Below are 13334 nucleotides of genomic sequence, written 5' to 3'. Positions count from 1 at the left end.
CACCCCTTTGCCACAGAGAAGTGCCAGGCGTGAGCAGAGGAACCTGTTGGCCTGTGTCCTGGCCCTTCCTGCTATTCCTCCAGGGTTTGCAGGGGGAGGGCGAAGCTCAGGGCTGTGGACTCTGGGCTCCCAGATCCTCCTGCTGGATTGAGTTGAAGTGGAATTGGGTCTGTCCTGTGGGATGAGGTTCTGTGGGTGTTGTTGGGCTGCCCTACTTGGCCCTGATTGTTGAGTGTTCATTACTGGTGCCATCTGCAGTGCTGCTTGGTTAGCTGAGGCTGCCCTGGCAGTGGTGTCTTGTCTATGCTCTAATGTGACTGGAGATGCGACACCTTGAACTTTTGCTGTCACATGACTTGCCATCAAGGAACATGGGGAAGAAGTGAAACTGGGTGTGGGTTTTTGGTTTGTTTTTTTTTTTTTTTTTTAATGTGGAACACTGTACCTCATGCCTCCTAGGCACGCATTCTAGCATTGAGCCCCATTCCCAGCTTTGGGATGGGCGTGCATAAGTCATTTGTGAGCTCAGGCGGAAGCCAGCCTTACCCAGCAGTCCCTCCCCTGCTCACAGTGGCCTGTGGACTCCTCTAGCACTGGCACCTGGGACTGATGCAGACAGCAGATGGCTTCCATCTGTGCTACCACTGCCTAGCTTCTGACTCTGCCATCATGCTGGGGCAAGGAGGTGACAGGTTCCCTCCTGCCCCTTTAAACTTAGCCTGAAATCTGTCACCTTTCCGTCTCCAGCCTACTGTAGCCATCTCCATGTCTCCCTGTCTGGCCCCTGATCCTCCCCTGCATCACAAGGGAGGCTGAGCTGCTGGGCTCTGCTGAGGACCCTTAGGTTGCCCCTGGCTGGAGTGAGTCTGGGAAGGCTGTGAGGTTGGCCTGCACCTGCACCCCAAAGCCTGGCCAAAAGTGGGGGATGTTGCTGCAAAGGACAAAGGAGGACCCACATGGATCAGGCTCTGATTCTGGGGCCACTCCTGCCCTACAGGAAGGGCAGAAAACAGGGCTGCATGGGGAGCTTGATCCAAAAGGACCCCATAGCTGGGAATGGACCCCAGCCTAGGCAGCCTCCACACCTACATGATCTGTTCTGGGACCCGCAGGTGTCTGGCTCCTCCCCAGTGAGGTCTCGGGGACCTGGAGCAGGGCATAGGGCTGGACCTGTTTACCCTGCATGGGGTTGCTTTTCCCCTGGAAGTCAGAGGATTCACACACACAAGTCACTCACTGCCCCTCAGTTGTCTCCTTGTAGCTGGACCCCACACACAGCTCAGGCAGGCCTGGGAGAGGCGGTGCCTCGTTCTCCCTAGGTACAGGTGTGTTACTAGGAGTTGTAGGGAGTGGCATGCCCTTGTTAATTTAGTCCACAGTTATGGGGGGACCAGCAAGAATGAAGGGTTACCAGGAAGCCACCAGGAAGTGGACTCAGTCTAGCCCGGCTGCCCTGGAGGCCCTCCCCAGGTGCGTGTGCCCCACCCCTCTGCCACGCGATTGGCCAGGCTGGTCCCCAGGCGGGTGCATAGGCTGGAGCCCGCAGAGCTCTCAGTTTAGTTCTGCAAAGACCCTCCAGACCACAAGGAGACCCTGGACAGCACCATGGGCGGCCTCGGGCTCTGGCTGCTCTGTGCACTGTGGCTCCAGGGTGAGTGAGAAGAGGATGGTTCTCAGGAATCCTCTCAGGACGTGGGGCAGGGTGGCCTTCTGATCGATGGCCAGGGCTCCAGCTGGGTCACCTGGCCTTCCTCAGGCTGGTTCCTGGGGGAATGGGTTACCTGGGTGGTCACTCAGAGAGGCCAGGGTATGTCAGAGGCCAGAGGGAGGAACTTTGAGAAGTGAACTGTAAGAGAAGCTGGCGCCTGGGGTGGGGCGTTTCCCTGTCAGGACCGTTGAGACCACAGGGTTGAGGGTTGCAGGGCGGCTCCAGCTGCCGGAAGAGCCAGGTTCCTGGTTCCACTGTGGGGCTGCGGGGTGGCTGCCCTGGGAGCTTCCTGATGAGGTATGGTTTCAGCCTGGGACTCCTAGAGGGCTGCTTCAGTCACCTCTCCTGGAGGTTTGTGATGTGTTCAGGGACAGAAGTCTGAGGTAGGTGGTCTCTGTTACAGAGAGTGCTGGGTCCTGGGTCTGCAGCTGGATATCAAGGAACTTCCAGGACATCAGGAAGCAAGCAGCCTGGGGTGGGGGTGGCTGCTGTTGGCTGCTATGTGCCCTTAGATGGGATCCTGAGAATGTAGGAGACAAAGAGACTTGTCCCCAGGCCCTATGTGTACTTGTCCCAGGTTGGGCTTCCAGGGTCTCTGGCACACATGGTGTGCCACTCAATCTGCCTCCCCCCACTCCTCCTCCTGAGATCTTTAGGCACAAAGCTCTCACCTGGGCTGTGGGGTAAGACCTTCTAGTCACTGGTTCCTGGGCCATTTGGTGATAGCCTCAGGGCTCCAGCTGGGTCACCTGGCCTTCCTCAGGCTGGTTCTTGGGGGAATGGGTTACCTGGGTGGTCACTCAGAGAGGCCTGGGGGCCACTTACGCAGGAGGCCTTTATGTCTGCTAACCACTCTTACCCATAGCAATTGCACTCAGCCCATCCTTGCCCCCCGTGGAGCAGTATGAGGTGGTGTGGCCCAAATGTCTGCCTGGTCCCCGCACCCGCCGAGCTCTGCCCTCCCATGGGGTGAGTCTGATGTCACCACTAGGCAGCCCCTCAGAGCCTTTCCTGTGGGGTGCTGTGTGGGTATCTGGGTACTGTAATGCACAGCACCAGGGCTCACAGGCAGACAGGCTTGACCTGGGTCCCTCCCTCCAGGGCTCACCTTCTTCCTTCCTCCTGCCCCACCCTGTGCCAGAGCCTGGGGCCTGCAGGTGGGCATCAGGCTTATTGCCTCACCTCCAGGAGCCCTGCCAGACTGGGGGGAGGGTCCTGTGGCCCCAGAAAAAGGGCAGGGGTGCTTGTGCTGGTCCACACCACACCCCAGTTTTACTTGGCAGGGGCTGATCAGCCAGATTCCGCTCCAGAAGAGAAGTGGGATGATGGCTCACCGCAGGGTTTTGCGTGTGTCTGACACACCTTCCGGAGCTCTGGGCTGGGCCGGGATTTCCCCGGGCTGGGAACTGAGAAGGGCTCCTGGCCTGCCAGGAGGATTCCTGAAGCCCAGTGGGTGTGCGGACCCACCTATGGACTCTGGGTATCCGTGAGGTTTGTGCTTGAGTGTGTGGATGTGTTTCTAGTGAGGGGCCTGTCCTACCCTGACCTTGCCTCTGTGCCCCAGGGACCTGCCATGGACCCGTGGACCTGTCTGCTGCCCTGGGCTCCCACCTGCCCAGAGGCAGATGTACATTGTCCAGAGGGTCGCAGGCTTAGCGTGTTAAGTGTGGGGCTGGGGTGTGTAGGGAGCAAGGTCACAGGGTGCTGGGAGGAGGCTGGCTGGGGTGGCACTGGAGGGGCCTATGCACCCTACCCCTTCTCCCACTTTGTCTGCTGTCCTGGCAGTAAGGGCTGCCCAGCAGGATATCCATCCCATCCCGCTGCTTCCTCCAGGGAAAGGTGGCATTGTCCTTACCATCTGGGGGCTGGTGGAGAAACAGGCCAGGAGGCGTGAAGAGCCTTATGTCTTTTTTGGCTCCCCCTTCCCTTCCACCTTCTGGTCTGTCTGAGCCTGATGGGCCCAAGAGTCACCTAGGGGCTCTTGGGCTGCCTGGAGTGCAGGCCCAAGGCTGCAGGCTACTCAATCCTGACCCCCATTCAGGGCCTGTACCCTGAGAGTGTGAGCTATGTTTTTGGGGCTGGAGGACACACCTTCACCCTGCACCTGCGGTTAAAAGGTAAGCAGGGGGCTGGCCCTCAGGTTGGTGCCCTGGCCAGCAACAGTGCAGGCTTCAGCACCTGCATCCCCCATGCTAGAGCTCAGGGAACTCCTGCGGTTCTTTTCCAGGGACCTGCTGGGCATGGGCTACACAGAGACTTATTCAGCTGCCAATGGCTCTGAGGTGACAGAGCAGGGGCATGGGCAGGTAGGCATGGGGCTGACTTCCTGGGGCCAGCAGGGCCATGGGAGTCAGACCTGTGACTTCTCACACTTCTACAGGACCACTGCCTCTACCAGCGTCACGTGGAGGGTCACTAGAGCTCTGCTGCTAGCCTCAGTACATGTGATGGCCTCAGGTGTGTACTCAGACCCTGGCAGGATGTCCCACTCTACAGACAGGTAAACTAAGGCCAAGAAAGAAGGGGCTTGGGATTAGACTTAGAGAAACGCTTCCTTCTTGCACGTGTTTGAGACGTGCAAAGGCACTTGTTGGACTTCTGTGAGGAGTTTCCAGCCCTGACAAGCCTGTGGGGTAGGCCCACCCAGCTTGCTCTCCTGCTTACTGGGCCCAGGTGTCACACATGGGGAGTTTGTGTTACTGGTTGGGGTGCAGATCAGAGCCCCTGGTCTTCCCAGATGGGCAGGTGGGGATGGGCCGGAGATGCCCACTTTTTCACTTGGCTCCGCTTCTCAGGGGCTTCTTCCGGGTGGGCTCTGCCATCCATGTGATCGAGCCTCTAGATGGAGGTGGTGAGGAAGGGCAGCATGCAGTGTACCAGGCCAGGCACCTGCAGCAGAAGGCTGGGACTTGTGGGGTCAGCGATGCCAGCCTGGACAACCTTCTGGGGCCTCGGGTCTCAGCAGCCTTCAGGCCTCAGCCCCAGGTAAGCAACATCTTGCCCCACCTGGTTGGTCCTGCCCTGGGCCCTTTGCTTGGACCTGCATATTTCTGTCTGAAGCCCCAGAGCCATCCCCAAGCCCTGGAAGGTGGCTGTGGAGCAGACTCTTTTCTGCTTGGAGCTGCCTGATGGTCCTCCCAACACTGGGCAGTGGTGGTCTCTGGGGCAGACTGTGCTGGAAAGATTGATGATTCTCCCCAGAGCTGACCCCTATCCCAAGATACCCGCTATGTGGAGCTGTATGTGGTCACAGACAGCAAGGAGGTGAGGGCATGGGGACAAGTGGGCTGGGCAGGTTGGGACATAGTGTTGGCCCAGCCTGAGGGTTCTGTGTCCCAGTTCCAGCAGCTGGGGAGCAGAGAGGCTGTGCGCAGGCGTGTGCTGGAGGTGGTGAACCATGTGGACAAGGTGGACTGCAGTCTTTGTAGGGCTCTGTGAGGGTTCCAGCTCCTGCAGGATTTTCAGGACCCCTCAGCAACACAGGTCCATGGGGAGCCAGGTAGCTGGGGGAAGGGGGAGTGGCCACAGTGGGTGGAGCAGGAAAGACAACCAAGAGAAGGTCTAACTCAGGGCTCTGTGTGTTGAGCTTGGGACCTGGCCTGCATCTGTGCCCTGTCCCCCAGAAGCAGATGGGAGGGAACCCCCTGCCTCCTACCTCATTGACCTTCCACCAACCAGGCCTGACCCAAGGATTTCTGTCTTCTGCAGTTTTATCAGGAGCTCAATTTCCGTGTGGTATTGGTTGGCCTGGAGATCTGGAGCAGAGACAAGGTCCCCATCAGCCCCCATGCCCACATCACCCTGCAGAACTTCCTTTCCTGGTGGGCACAGGACCTGATGGGGAGACACCCACATGACAATGTGCAGCTCATCACGTGAGAGGGCCTGCACCCTAACCCACCATGGCAGGGCCCTGGTTAGCCCAGGCCTCTAGGACAAACTCTCCAGGCAGAGCCATGAGGCATGGGGAGGGCCTAGGGGAGCCACGTTCAGGCCATCAATGTCATGTGTGTTTCTAGGGTGGCCGACTTTACCGGGACCACTGTGGGACTGGCTCAGGTGTCTTCCCTGTGCTCTCGGGCCTCCGGGGCTGTGAATCAGGTAAAGGGAACCCCTGTCCAGGTTTACTGGAACTGGCCTGTGGGTTGGCAGCCAGCCCAGAGGCTGAGCTGGACACATGGAGGCAGTCACGCAGGTCCCTGAAGCACACCTGAGAGGTCAACTCCGTGGGGACGGGTTCAACACCTGTTTTTATGTCTTAAGGGGTGGTTAGCAGGAAGTGGCACCAAGCCCCAGGTGCTGAAGGTGAGGGAGCACCTCACCTTCTGGGTGGATGGGTAAGGCGCTGCCCCAGTGAGCTCAGCCCTCTGCACAGGACCACAGCCAGAACCCCATTGGCGTGGCATCCACCATGGCCCACGAACTGGGCCACAACCTTGGCATGATCCATGATGAGAATGTCCAGGGATGCTACTTCCCCTTGCCGTGGGAGGATGGTGGCTGCATCATGGCTGCCAGCATGAGGTAAGCCTTGTGGGACACAGTGGGTGGGAAGGGGCAGTGTTACAATGGCCCCTGACAGCCATACCCCCTGCTCTCAGCTACAAGTTCCCCAGGACGTTCAGCTGGTGCAGCAGGACTGACCTAGAGAGGTTCCTGGAGAAACCCCAGACGGGCTGCCTGGCCAATGCCCCTGACCCTGATCGGCTGGTGGGAGGCCCTGTGTGTGGGAACATGTTTGTGGAGCATGGGGAGCAGTGTGACTGTGGCACTCCCCAGGTATGTCCTGCCCCACCCCCACCCTCTGCTCCTCAGCATCAGGGATGTGGCCTCTGTCGTTGTGCTGAGATGACCACCCAAGCCAGGTGCCCTGTGCACCACAACACACATGGCTTTGGGGTGTCCCATGTCAGTTCTGTTCTCCTTTGATCCCCAACAATCTGTAAGGGAGTCCAAAGGAGAGTGGTCATTGGTTGCCCCTGGTGGTTGGTGGGGTCCATCCACCCTGAAGTTGGCTCTTGCCCAGGGTGCAGCTGCTCATGCCCCTGTCTCCCAGGACTGTCAGAACCGCTGCTGCAATGCCACAACATGCCAGCTGGCTGAGGGGGCCAAGTGTGCCCATGGAACCTGCTGCCACGAGTGCAGGGTGAGCCCAGGACAGCGGGTAGGAGGGCAGCCACACCAATAGCAGCAACTCCTGGGCCTGTTTCACATTGAACCTCTCTACGGGCCAGGTGAAGCCAGCTGGTGAGCCATGCCACCCCCAGAGGGACCAGTGTGACCTGGAGGAGTTCTGCGATGGCCGGAGTCCAGTGTGCCCAGAGGATGTCTTCCAGGAGAACGGCACACCCTGTCCTGGGGGCTACTGCTTTAATGGGCACTGCCCCACACTGGCCCAGCGGTGCCAGGAACTGTGGGGTCCAGGTAAGGCCTGTGAGCACAGGATACAGGCCAGTCTCTGGGGGTGGCTGTGGTCCTTGGCCAGGCTAATCTGCTCTAGCTCCTAGGTGCACAGGTTGCTGCAGACACCTGATTCTCCTTCAGCATCTCTCCAGGCTGCAGAGGCAGGATCACCCCCATCTTGGGCAGGTGAGCTGGACTGCACAGGCCCAGGATACAGGATGTCCCCAGAGAGGAGTCTAGCTTTGTAGGGAAGGTGGCCCTCCACGTGTTCACCCTGCCTTCCAGGATCCCAGCTTGACATCAGCATCGTGGTAGAAGGGAGGAAGTAGGGTAGGGAGGGAAGGAGGGTTTTGCCTATTTCCTGGAGTGCAGGGCCATGAGTGTGGTGCACAATGCAGCTGGGACCATGTCCTGCCCTCTCTCTACAGGGCCGACAGATGTGGGGTCCTGTACTGTGCAGGGGGCCAGCAGCCCCCAGAGCACAGTTCCTGTACATTCAGTTCCTACTCCAGCAATTACCAAGCTCTGCACATGGACAGCAACGTCTCTGCCTATGAGCCTATGCCCCAGGGCACCAGGTGTGATAAGGGGAAGGTGAGCTGAGTAGCCCAGATGCCCCATGCAGGCATGTGGGCAGCCCGGACACGAGTCCCACACAGGCCCCTCTGCAGATGGGTTTTCACACTCAGAGGTCTGTTGGTAGAGTGTGTGTGTGGGGGGGGTTCTCTGTACACTTTCAGGTGAGATTGAGGTGGGAGAGGGAGGCAGAGACACCTGTTCCCAGTTCATATTCTGGAACCCATAGCATTGCCCAGAACCCAGGACTCCAGAGGTTCTGGGCCTCCAGAGGCCTCCAGGGATGGTCAGCTGACCTAGCCCTTTGGTTTTGAGAATAGGGCCAGGGCAGGGGTCCAGACAAGCTGCTTAGGAGGCCCCCCTCTGCCTTCCAGATTTGCTGGGAAGGGCGCTGCCAAGACCTCCAGGTCTACAGATCCAAGAACTGCTCCGCCCAGTGCCACAACCATGGGGTGCATGTGGCCTCAAGGGACAGCTGCCCCCTGCCTGGTGTCCCAGAAGCTGCTGCCACTGCCTGCATCTGACAGAGCCACTGGTGGTGACAGCATTGGATGTAGGAATGGGATCTCAGCCTTGCCCAGTGTGTCCATTAATGGGAGATCTCAGCAGCCCCCTTCTTGGGGCTGAGGCTGGAAGGGGTGACCTGGAATCAGGTCTGTGGTCATGCCCCCCTACAAGCCCAGGGTTTTGACCTGGGCAGGGGTGCAGAGGGCCTCTGCTTGCAGAGCTGGCTCAGGGCCCTTATGCTGCAGGAATAGCCTGCTGCACTATGGGCTACATTCCCTAAGACCCTCTGTCCCTGCAGGTGTGCAACCACAAGAGGGAGTGTCACTGCCACGCGGGCTGGGCACCGCCCCACTATGCAGAGTTACTGACAGACATGCAGACTGGTAGCGCCTTTAGGACCAGATCTGAATTCAAGCCTGCACCTGGTCCTTGCGATGTGATATTTAGGGGATGGTTTGCAATCAACAGCCAGTCCTATGGCAGCCAGAAGGGAGCCTATGTCCCACCTCCTAGATGATTGAAGGTAGTGTCCAGCTCAGAGTAAAATATGCCATCCTCTGCCCAGTGCTCCGGCCCTTCTTCAGCCTGGCTGAGAACCTAGGGTCAGTCAGCCCCACAGTATCTTCTTACCCAGTGGCCACTGAGCGTGTAGCTGTACACAGCACCCCGACCTCAAGGGCCTGGCTAGGCTGCACCTATAGCACTGTGGACTGAGAACCTGCCCCCCACCTGCCATGCCTTCTGACCCTTTGCTGGGAGCTGGGAGCTGGGAGCCCTGGAGCCCAGGGCATGGCCATGGCCGGCTGGGGAGGCTGAGGGCCCTCCCACCCAGGCTGTCGCCTGTGTTCCCTAGCACCTGGGAGTCTCCTGGTCAGCGTGCTGGTGCCCCTAGTGCTCCTGATGGCCATGTTGGCCACCCTGGCAGGCGTCATCATATACCACAAGGTCTGGAGCCGTGTCCCCAGGAGGTGAGAACTCGCTGGTTGTGACAGATATGTGTGTGGAACATATACTTCCGGGCCTAGAGCTATTGGGAAAGGGCCTCCACTACTGTTTGAGGAAGAAGCCACTTCTCACACAGGTTGGAGGTCCTGTGGACTGGGCTCCCGCGTGTCTGTAGCAGGGCTTGAGCCCAGGAGGTGGCTGGGACCCACCCACCTCAGAACTCTGCTGGGGCCCTTCCTTTCAGCGGCTCAGACAAGGGTGGTCTGGGCTAGAGGTGGGGTATGGTAAGTCCAGAGATGGGGCCCCCACCTCCAAACCAGGACCATGAGCACCCCTTTAGTATCCTGCTGTGCCCTGGGCCAGTACCTTGACTCCAAGCCAGCTGCAGCAGGATAGATTTGCCTGGGACCTCTGAGCATCTCTCCAATGTGACTGGGCCCCACGGATTGCCCTTTCAGGGACATGCAGTTGGTCTCTTTGTGTCTTATGGCTGTGACTATGTGCATTGCAGCCTGCATGGGGTCTGCCAGAGCAGAGGGACCCCAGAAAAACTAGGCTGGGGGCACAGCCAGGACACCTGAGCCCTGGTCGGGACACTGACTGCTATTTCCTCTCTTCCTCCCCAGGCAGGTAGCACCCAAGACCACCATGGGGCTCTCCAACTCCCTGTTCCAGAAGGCAGGCAGCAGTTGACCAACCAAGGGCAGGGCTCCAGGGCCCCCAAAGCTGGTGTCTACCACGCACCCCAGCCAGCCCGTCAGAGCCACTGTGGCCCCAAAGAGTCTGCCCCCTGCAGTAAGCACCATCCCCTGAGAGGTACCTGGACCCCTAGGCCTCTCTCTGTCCCAGTGTATAACCCACTAGGGACATCATGTTAATTAACTCATATGTCCCTGTGTTGGTGAGGGCCAAGCGAGGCTGCTCTGGACACCTGTGGTGCAGCGTCCTAGGGTCTGGGAGTTCAGGGCTACCTTTTGGAGATCTGTATTTGGAGTTTGACCTTGAACTTGTGGTTCTGGGGGTTCTCAGCCTTCATATTATGTACAAAAAGAATAACTGAGAAACTCACCTGTGATATACATAAAGCACATTGCTCCCACTTATCTGTAGCTTTTACTTTGTCTGAATAACATCCAATGGTATTGCCACTGCAGATTCTGAACAGAGAACTTGCACTTATTAAATGGTAAACAGGGACTGCAGAACCAGCAGAAAGTGAGGAGGATTGAGTCATTGTGTAATTTAACAGAGCTATTCAATGGGATAGTTCTCTGTTTCAGCATAACTCCTTCCTCGATAATTTCCCAGAGGCAACTGGAACTTAAAACTAATAAGAACATGGAGAACTTCAGAGTAAAAGTAAGAGTACATAATGATGTACTTTTAGGGAAGTATGAACTGGGGATGTGACTCAGTGGCAGAGTGCTTGATTCACATGTGTGAGGATGTTCAATCCCCAGTACTGCAGGAAATTGTGTGTACTGGATTTCCACAGTGCCTAGGCAAGGTCTATTTGCCTTGGTTAAAAAAGCAACTATATGTATCTTTGTCAGTTACAAGCTTACAGTGATACCCAGAGATACTGATTCCCAAGGCAGGAAAAAAACAATGGTCATTAGGTTAGGAGAGAAAGTTCCCACCTTTTAAGAATGCAAAACAGAAAAATGTTGAAAACAAAAATTCATCAGACTGCTGCCAACTTACTCACAATTTAACTATTATAGAAATTAAAAACTGGTAAATTATGTCCTTAAAACACTCGTATAACTATTAGGCTCAAAGTGAAATTATCAATAAAAGATGCTATTACATACCTGAAATTAAACAGGCAAAAAATATGCACATGGGTGTGTGTCTCTACATATATTTTGCATATATATATATATATATATATATATATATTTGCATATATATATAATCTTGTCAGAAGATTAGCCTCACTAGATATTTGCGTTTATAATGTTAATACATTTAGAAAATATATATTTTGTTTGAAAATAGACAAATAGCTTCGTAAAAAGCAAAGAGAACAAAATCATCTCTGAGAATATAAATGAACTTAGTATTATATATACTATATAGTAGCTTATTATATTATTATAATTTATTATTATATTACATAATATCATGATAAATATCATATATTATCTATAACATTGTTACTAAGTGGGAAACAGCATTACTTAGTAAATGTTTCAGGGGTATTGGATGTTCTAGGCAGAGATATATCAACATAGATATCACACATTTTTTACATGGGTACATTTGAGTTTTATTGAAAATGACAATAGAGGAAAAGTATCTCAACACTGCAAGAAAATATAAGTACCACTTGTGTGAAGTGCAGGTGCATAAGATATTTCTATGCAAGAGTGAAAATCAAAAAGACATAAAATAAAATATTTGAATATATTAAATTGTATAAAGTGTTTATAATACAAACAGGTGATAAACAGTGTCAAAATAATGGCTAACAACATGAAAAATATTTAGAGAAACATATTCCAAACTTAGCTGTTTAAAATGACTTCTTATCCTGCTCCTACATTGTCTTTAAAACAGAAATCAAGCAAAACAATAATCTCACATATGAGGGAAGAAACAGAATTTCTAAAAGAAATCATTTAAAATCATTAAAATAATCCTATCAGAAAGTTAACTCAGGAAATATCTTGAAATAATTGTAGCTTCTACTAGATTGACGTAAGATAAGAAAAAAACACCAGTAGTTAGACTATTGAGATAATCCTGTTGTAATGTTGACTAAGATTAATCTTGCCCAAGACCTGCAGTTATAGTAACATGTTGTTTAGTATATAACTCAAGCATTATTGAAATCACTCAATCTTCAAACCTCCCTGGAATGCCATTAGTGACTGAGACAAAAGACATGATAATAGGTGTGTGTGTGTGTGTGTGTGTGTGTGTGTGTGAGAGAGAGAGAGAGAGAGAGAGAGAGAGAGAGAGAGAGAGAAAGAGAGAGAATAAATGGATGATTGAATACAAGGTAGACATGTATTCTATATGCGTACATGTATATGTTTATGTATTTGTCTCTATTTTTAAAAGATTAGTAAGGAAATCATATTAAAATAAAATGTATATAGAAAATTAAGACTGGAATAAATAGAAGTCATTCTTTAAGTTATTTCTTTAATTATGCTGTAAACTAATGAATTCCTAAATTTTTGTAGAAATCTGGATTCCCATTTTCAAGTTTTAAAAGAGTAAAGACAGGAATTTTTACAAAATTTTACTTTGAAATTTCAAAACACATTCAACACAATATGTCTGAGAGAATAAGTTATAATCATCTTTGTACAGTCACTTCACAGTCATTCATGCTGTCTTTAGTTGCCATTTAAAAGTAATTTTTTCTATCTGTGTTTTTCTCTTTTTCCTTATTAATTTACCACTTTAAAAAATCATTATCTTCACCAGAAAAATATCCTGGGTTATCCATTTAGTATACTTAACAAAACTTTAAGATAATAATCAACATATTGAAGAGCTGAAATAATTGAATAAAATGTTCTGAACTTAAAATTAGGGTTTGCTGAATTAAAAATAAATAAATAAAAAATAAATAAATAAATAAATTTACTAGGATGCCTAGTAAATTTCAAATTTCAAACAATCACTGTTTTTAAATTATTCTTTTAATTTTTAATTTTACCATGAGTATATCCCACATAATACTTGAGCTTTATTTATATTTTATTATTTAATTTTATATTTATTATTCATCAAAATCTTACATTTGATTCATGCTATATTTTACCTAGACATTCTATTGTTGTTGCTTTTTTTAAAATATTATTTTGTTTGCAGGATGAATAATCTTTCAGTAAACAGAAAAAATATAATACTACAAAAGTCTGAATACATACAATAGAATAAATCTAATAAAGTGAATAAATCTTTTAACATAACAAAAACTCATTCTTAAATATTTTCCAAATATAATGACCAAAGTAAAACCTCAATAAATTTTTCTAAATGTATATGTGTTATTGAAAACTTTCCCTTATTTAAATATAATAACAATTTTACAAATTACAGGAACATTCTTCTACTTGGAAATGAGACCAAACAACACACAGAAGTTCTTTTGACACTAAACTTTCTGTCAAAAAGGGATTCAGAGCTAAAATTATAACATAGATAGATAATAAAATAATAAAATAATAGCATT

The 13334-nt window shown here is 51.7% G+C and overlaps 1 protein-coding gene across 1 annotated transcript; it reads left to right on the top strand.

Moving 5' to 3' along the window:
- The first annotated feature begins 1605 nt into the window (after positions 1-1605).
- On the top strand, positions 1606-9952 carry LOC143409859 (disintegrin and metalloproteinase domain-containing protein 8-like). The gene is given in 20 exon segments (XM_077110653.1): positions 1606-1651; positions 2574-2677; positions 3750-3817; positions 3912-4014; positions 4089-4165; positions 4504-4693; positions 4910-4972; positions 5048-5116; positions 5417-5583; positions 5728-5809; positions 6084-6232; positions 6310-6487; positions 6765-6854; positions 6943-7132; positions 7216-7272; positions 7527-7705; positions 8062-8139; positions 8493-8577; positions 9048-9162; positions 9766-9952. Coding segments are annotated over 20 exon segments (2277 nt in total).
- The last annotated feature ends 3382 nt before the right edge of the window (positions 9953-13334 follow it).

The sequence above is a fragment of the Callospermophilus lateralis genome, chromosome 11 (assembly GCF_048772815.1).
Source record: "Callospermophilus lateralis isolate mCalLat2 chromosome 11, mCalLat2.hap1, whole genome shotgun sequence".
NCBI lineage: Eukaryota > Metazoa > Chordata > Mammalia > Rodentia > Sciuridae > Callospermophilus > Callospermophilus lateralis.
Note: the sequence above shows the minus strand (reverse complement) of the source record. Positions and strands in the feature narration are given on the sequence as shown.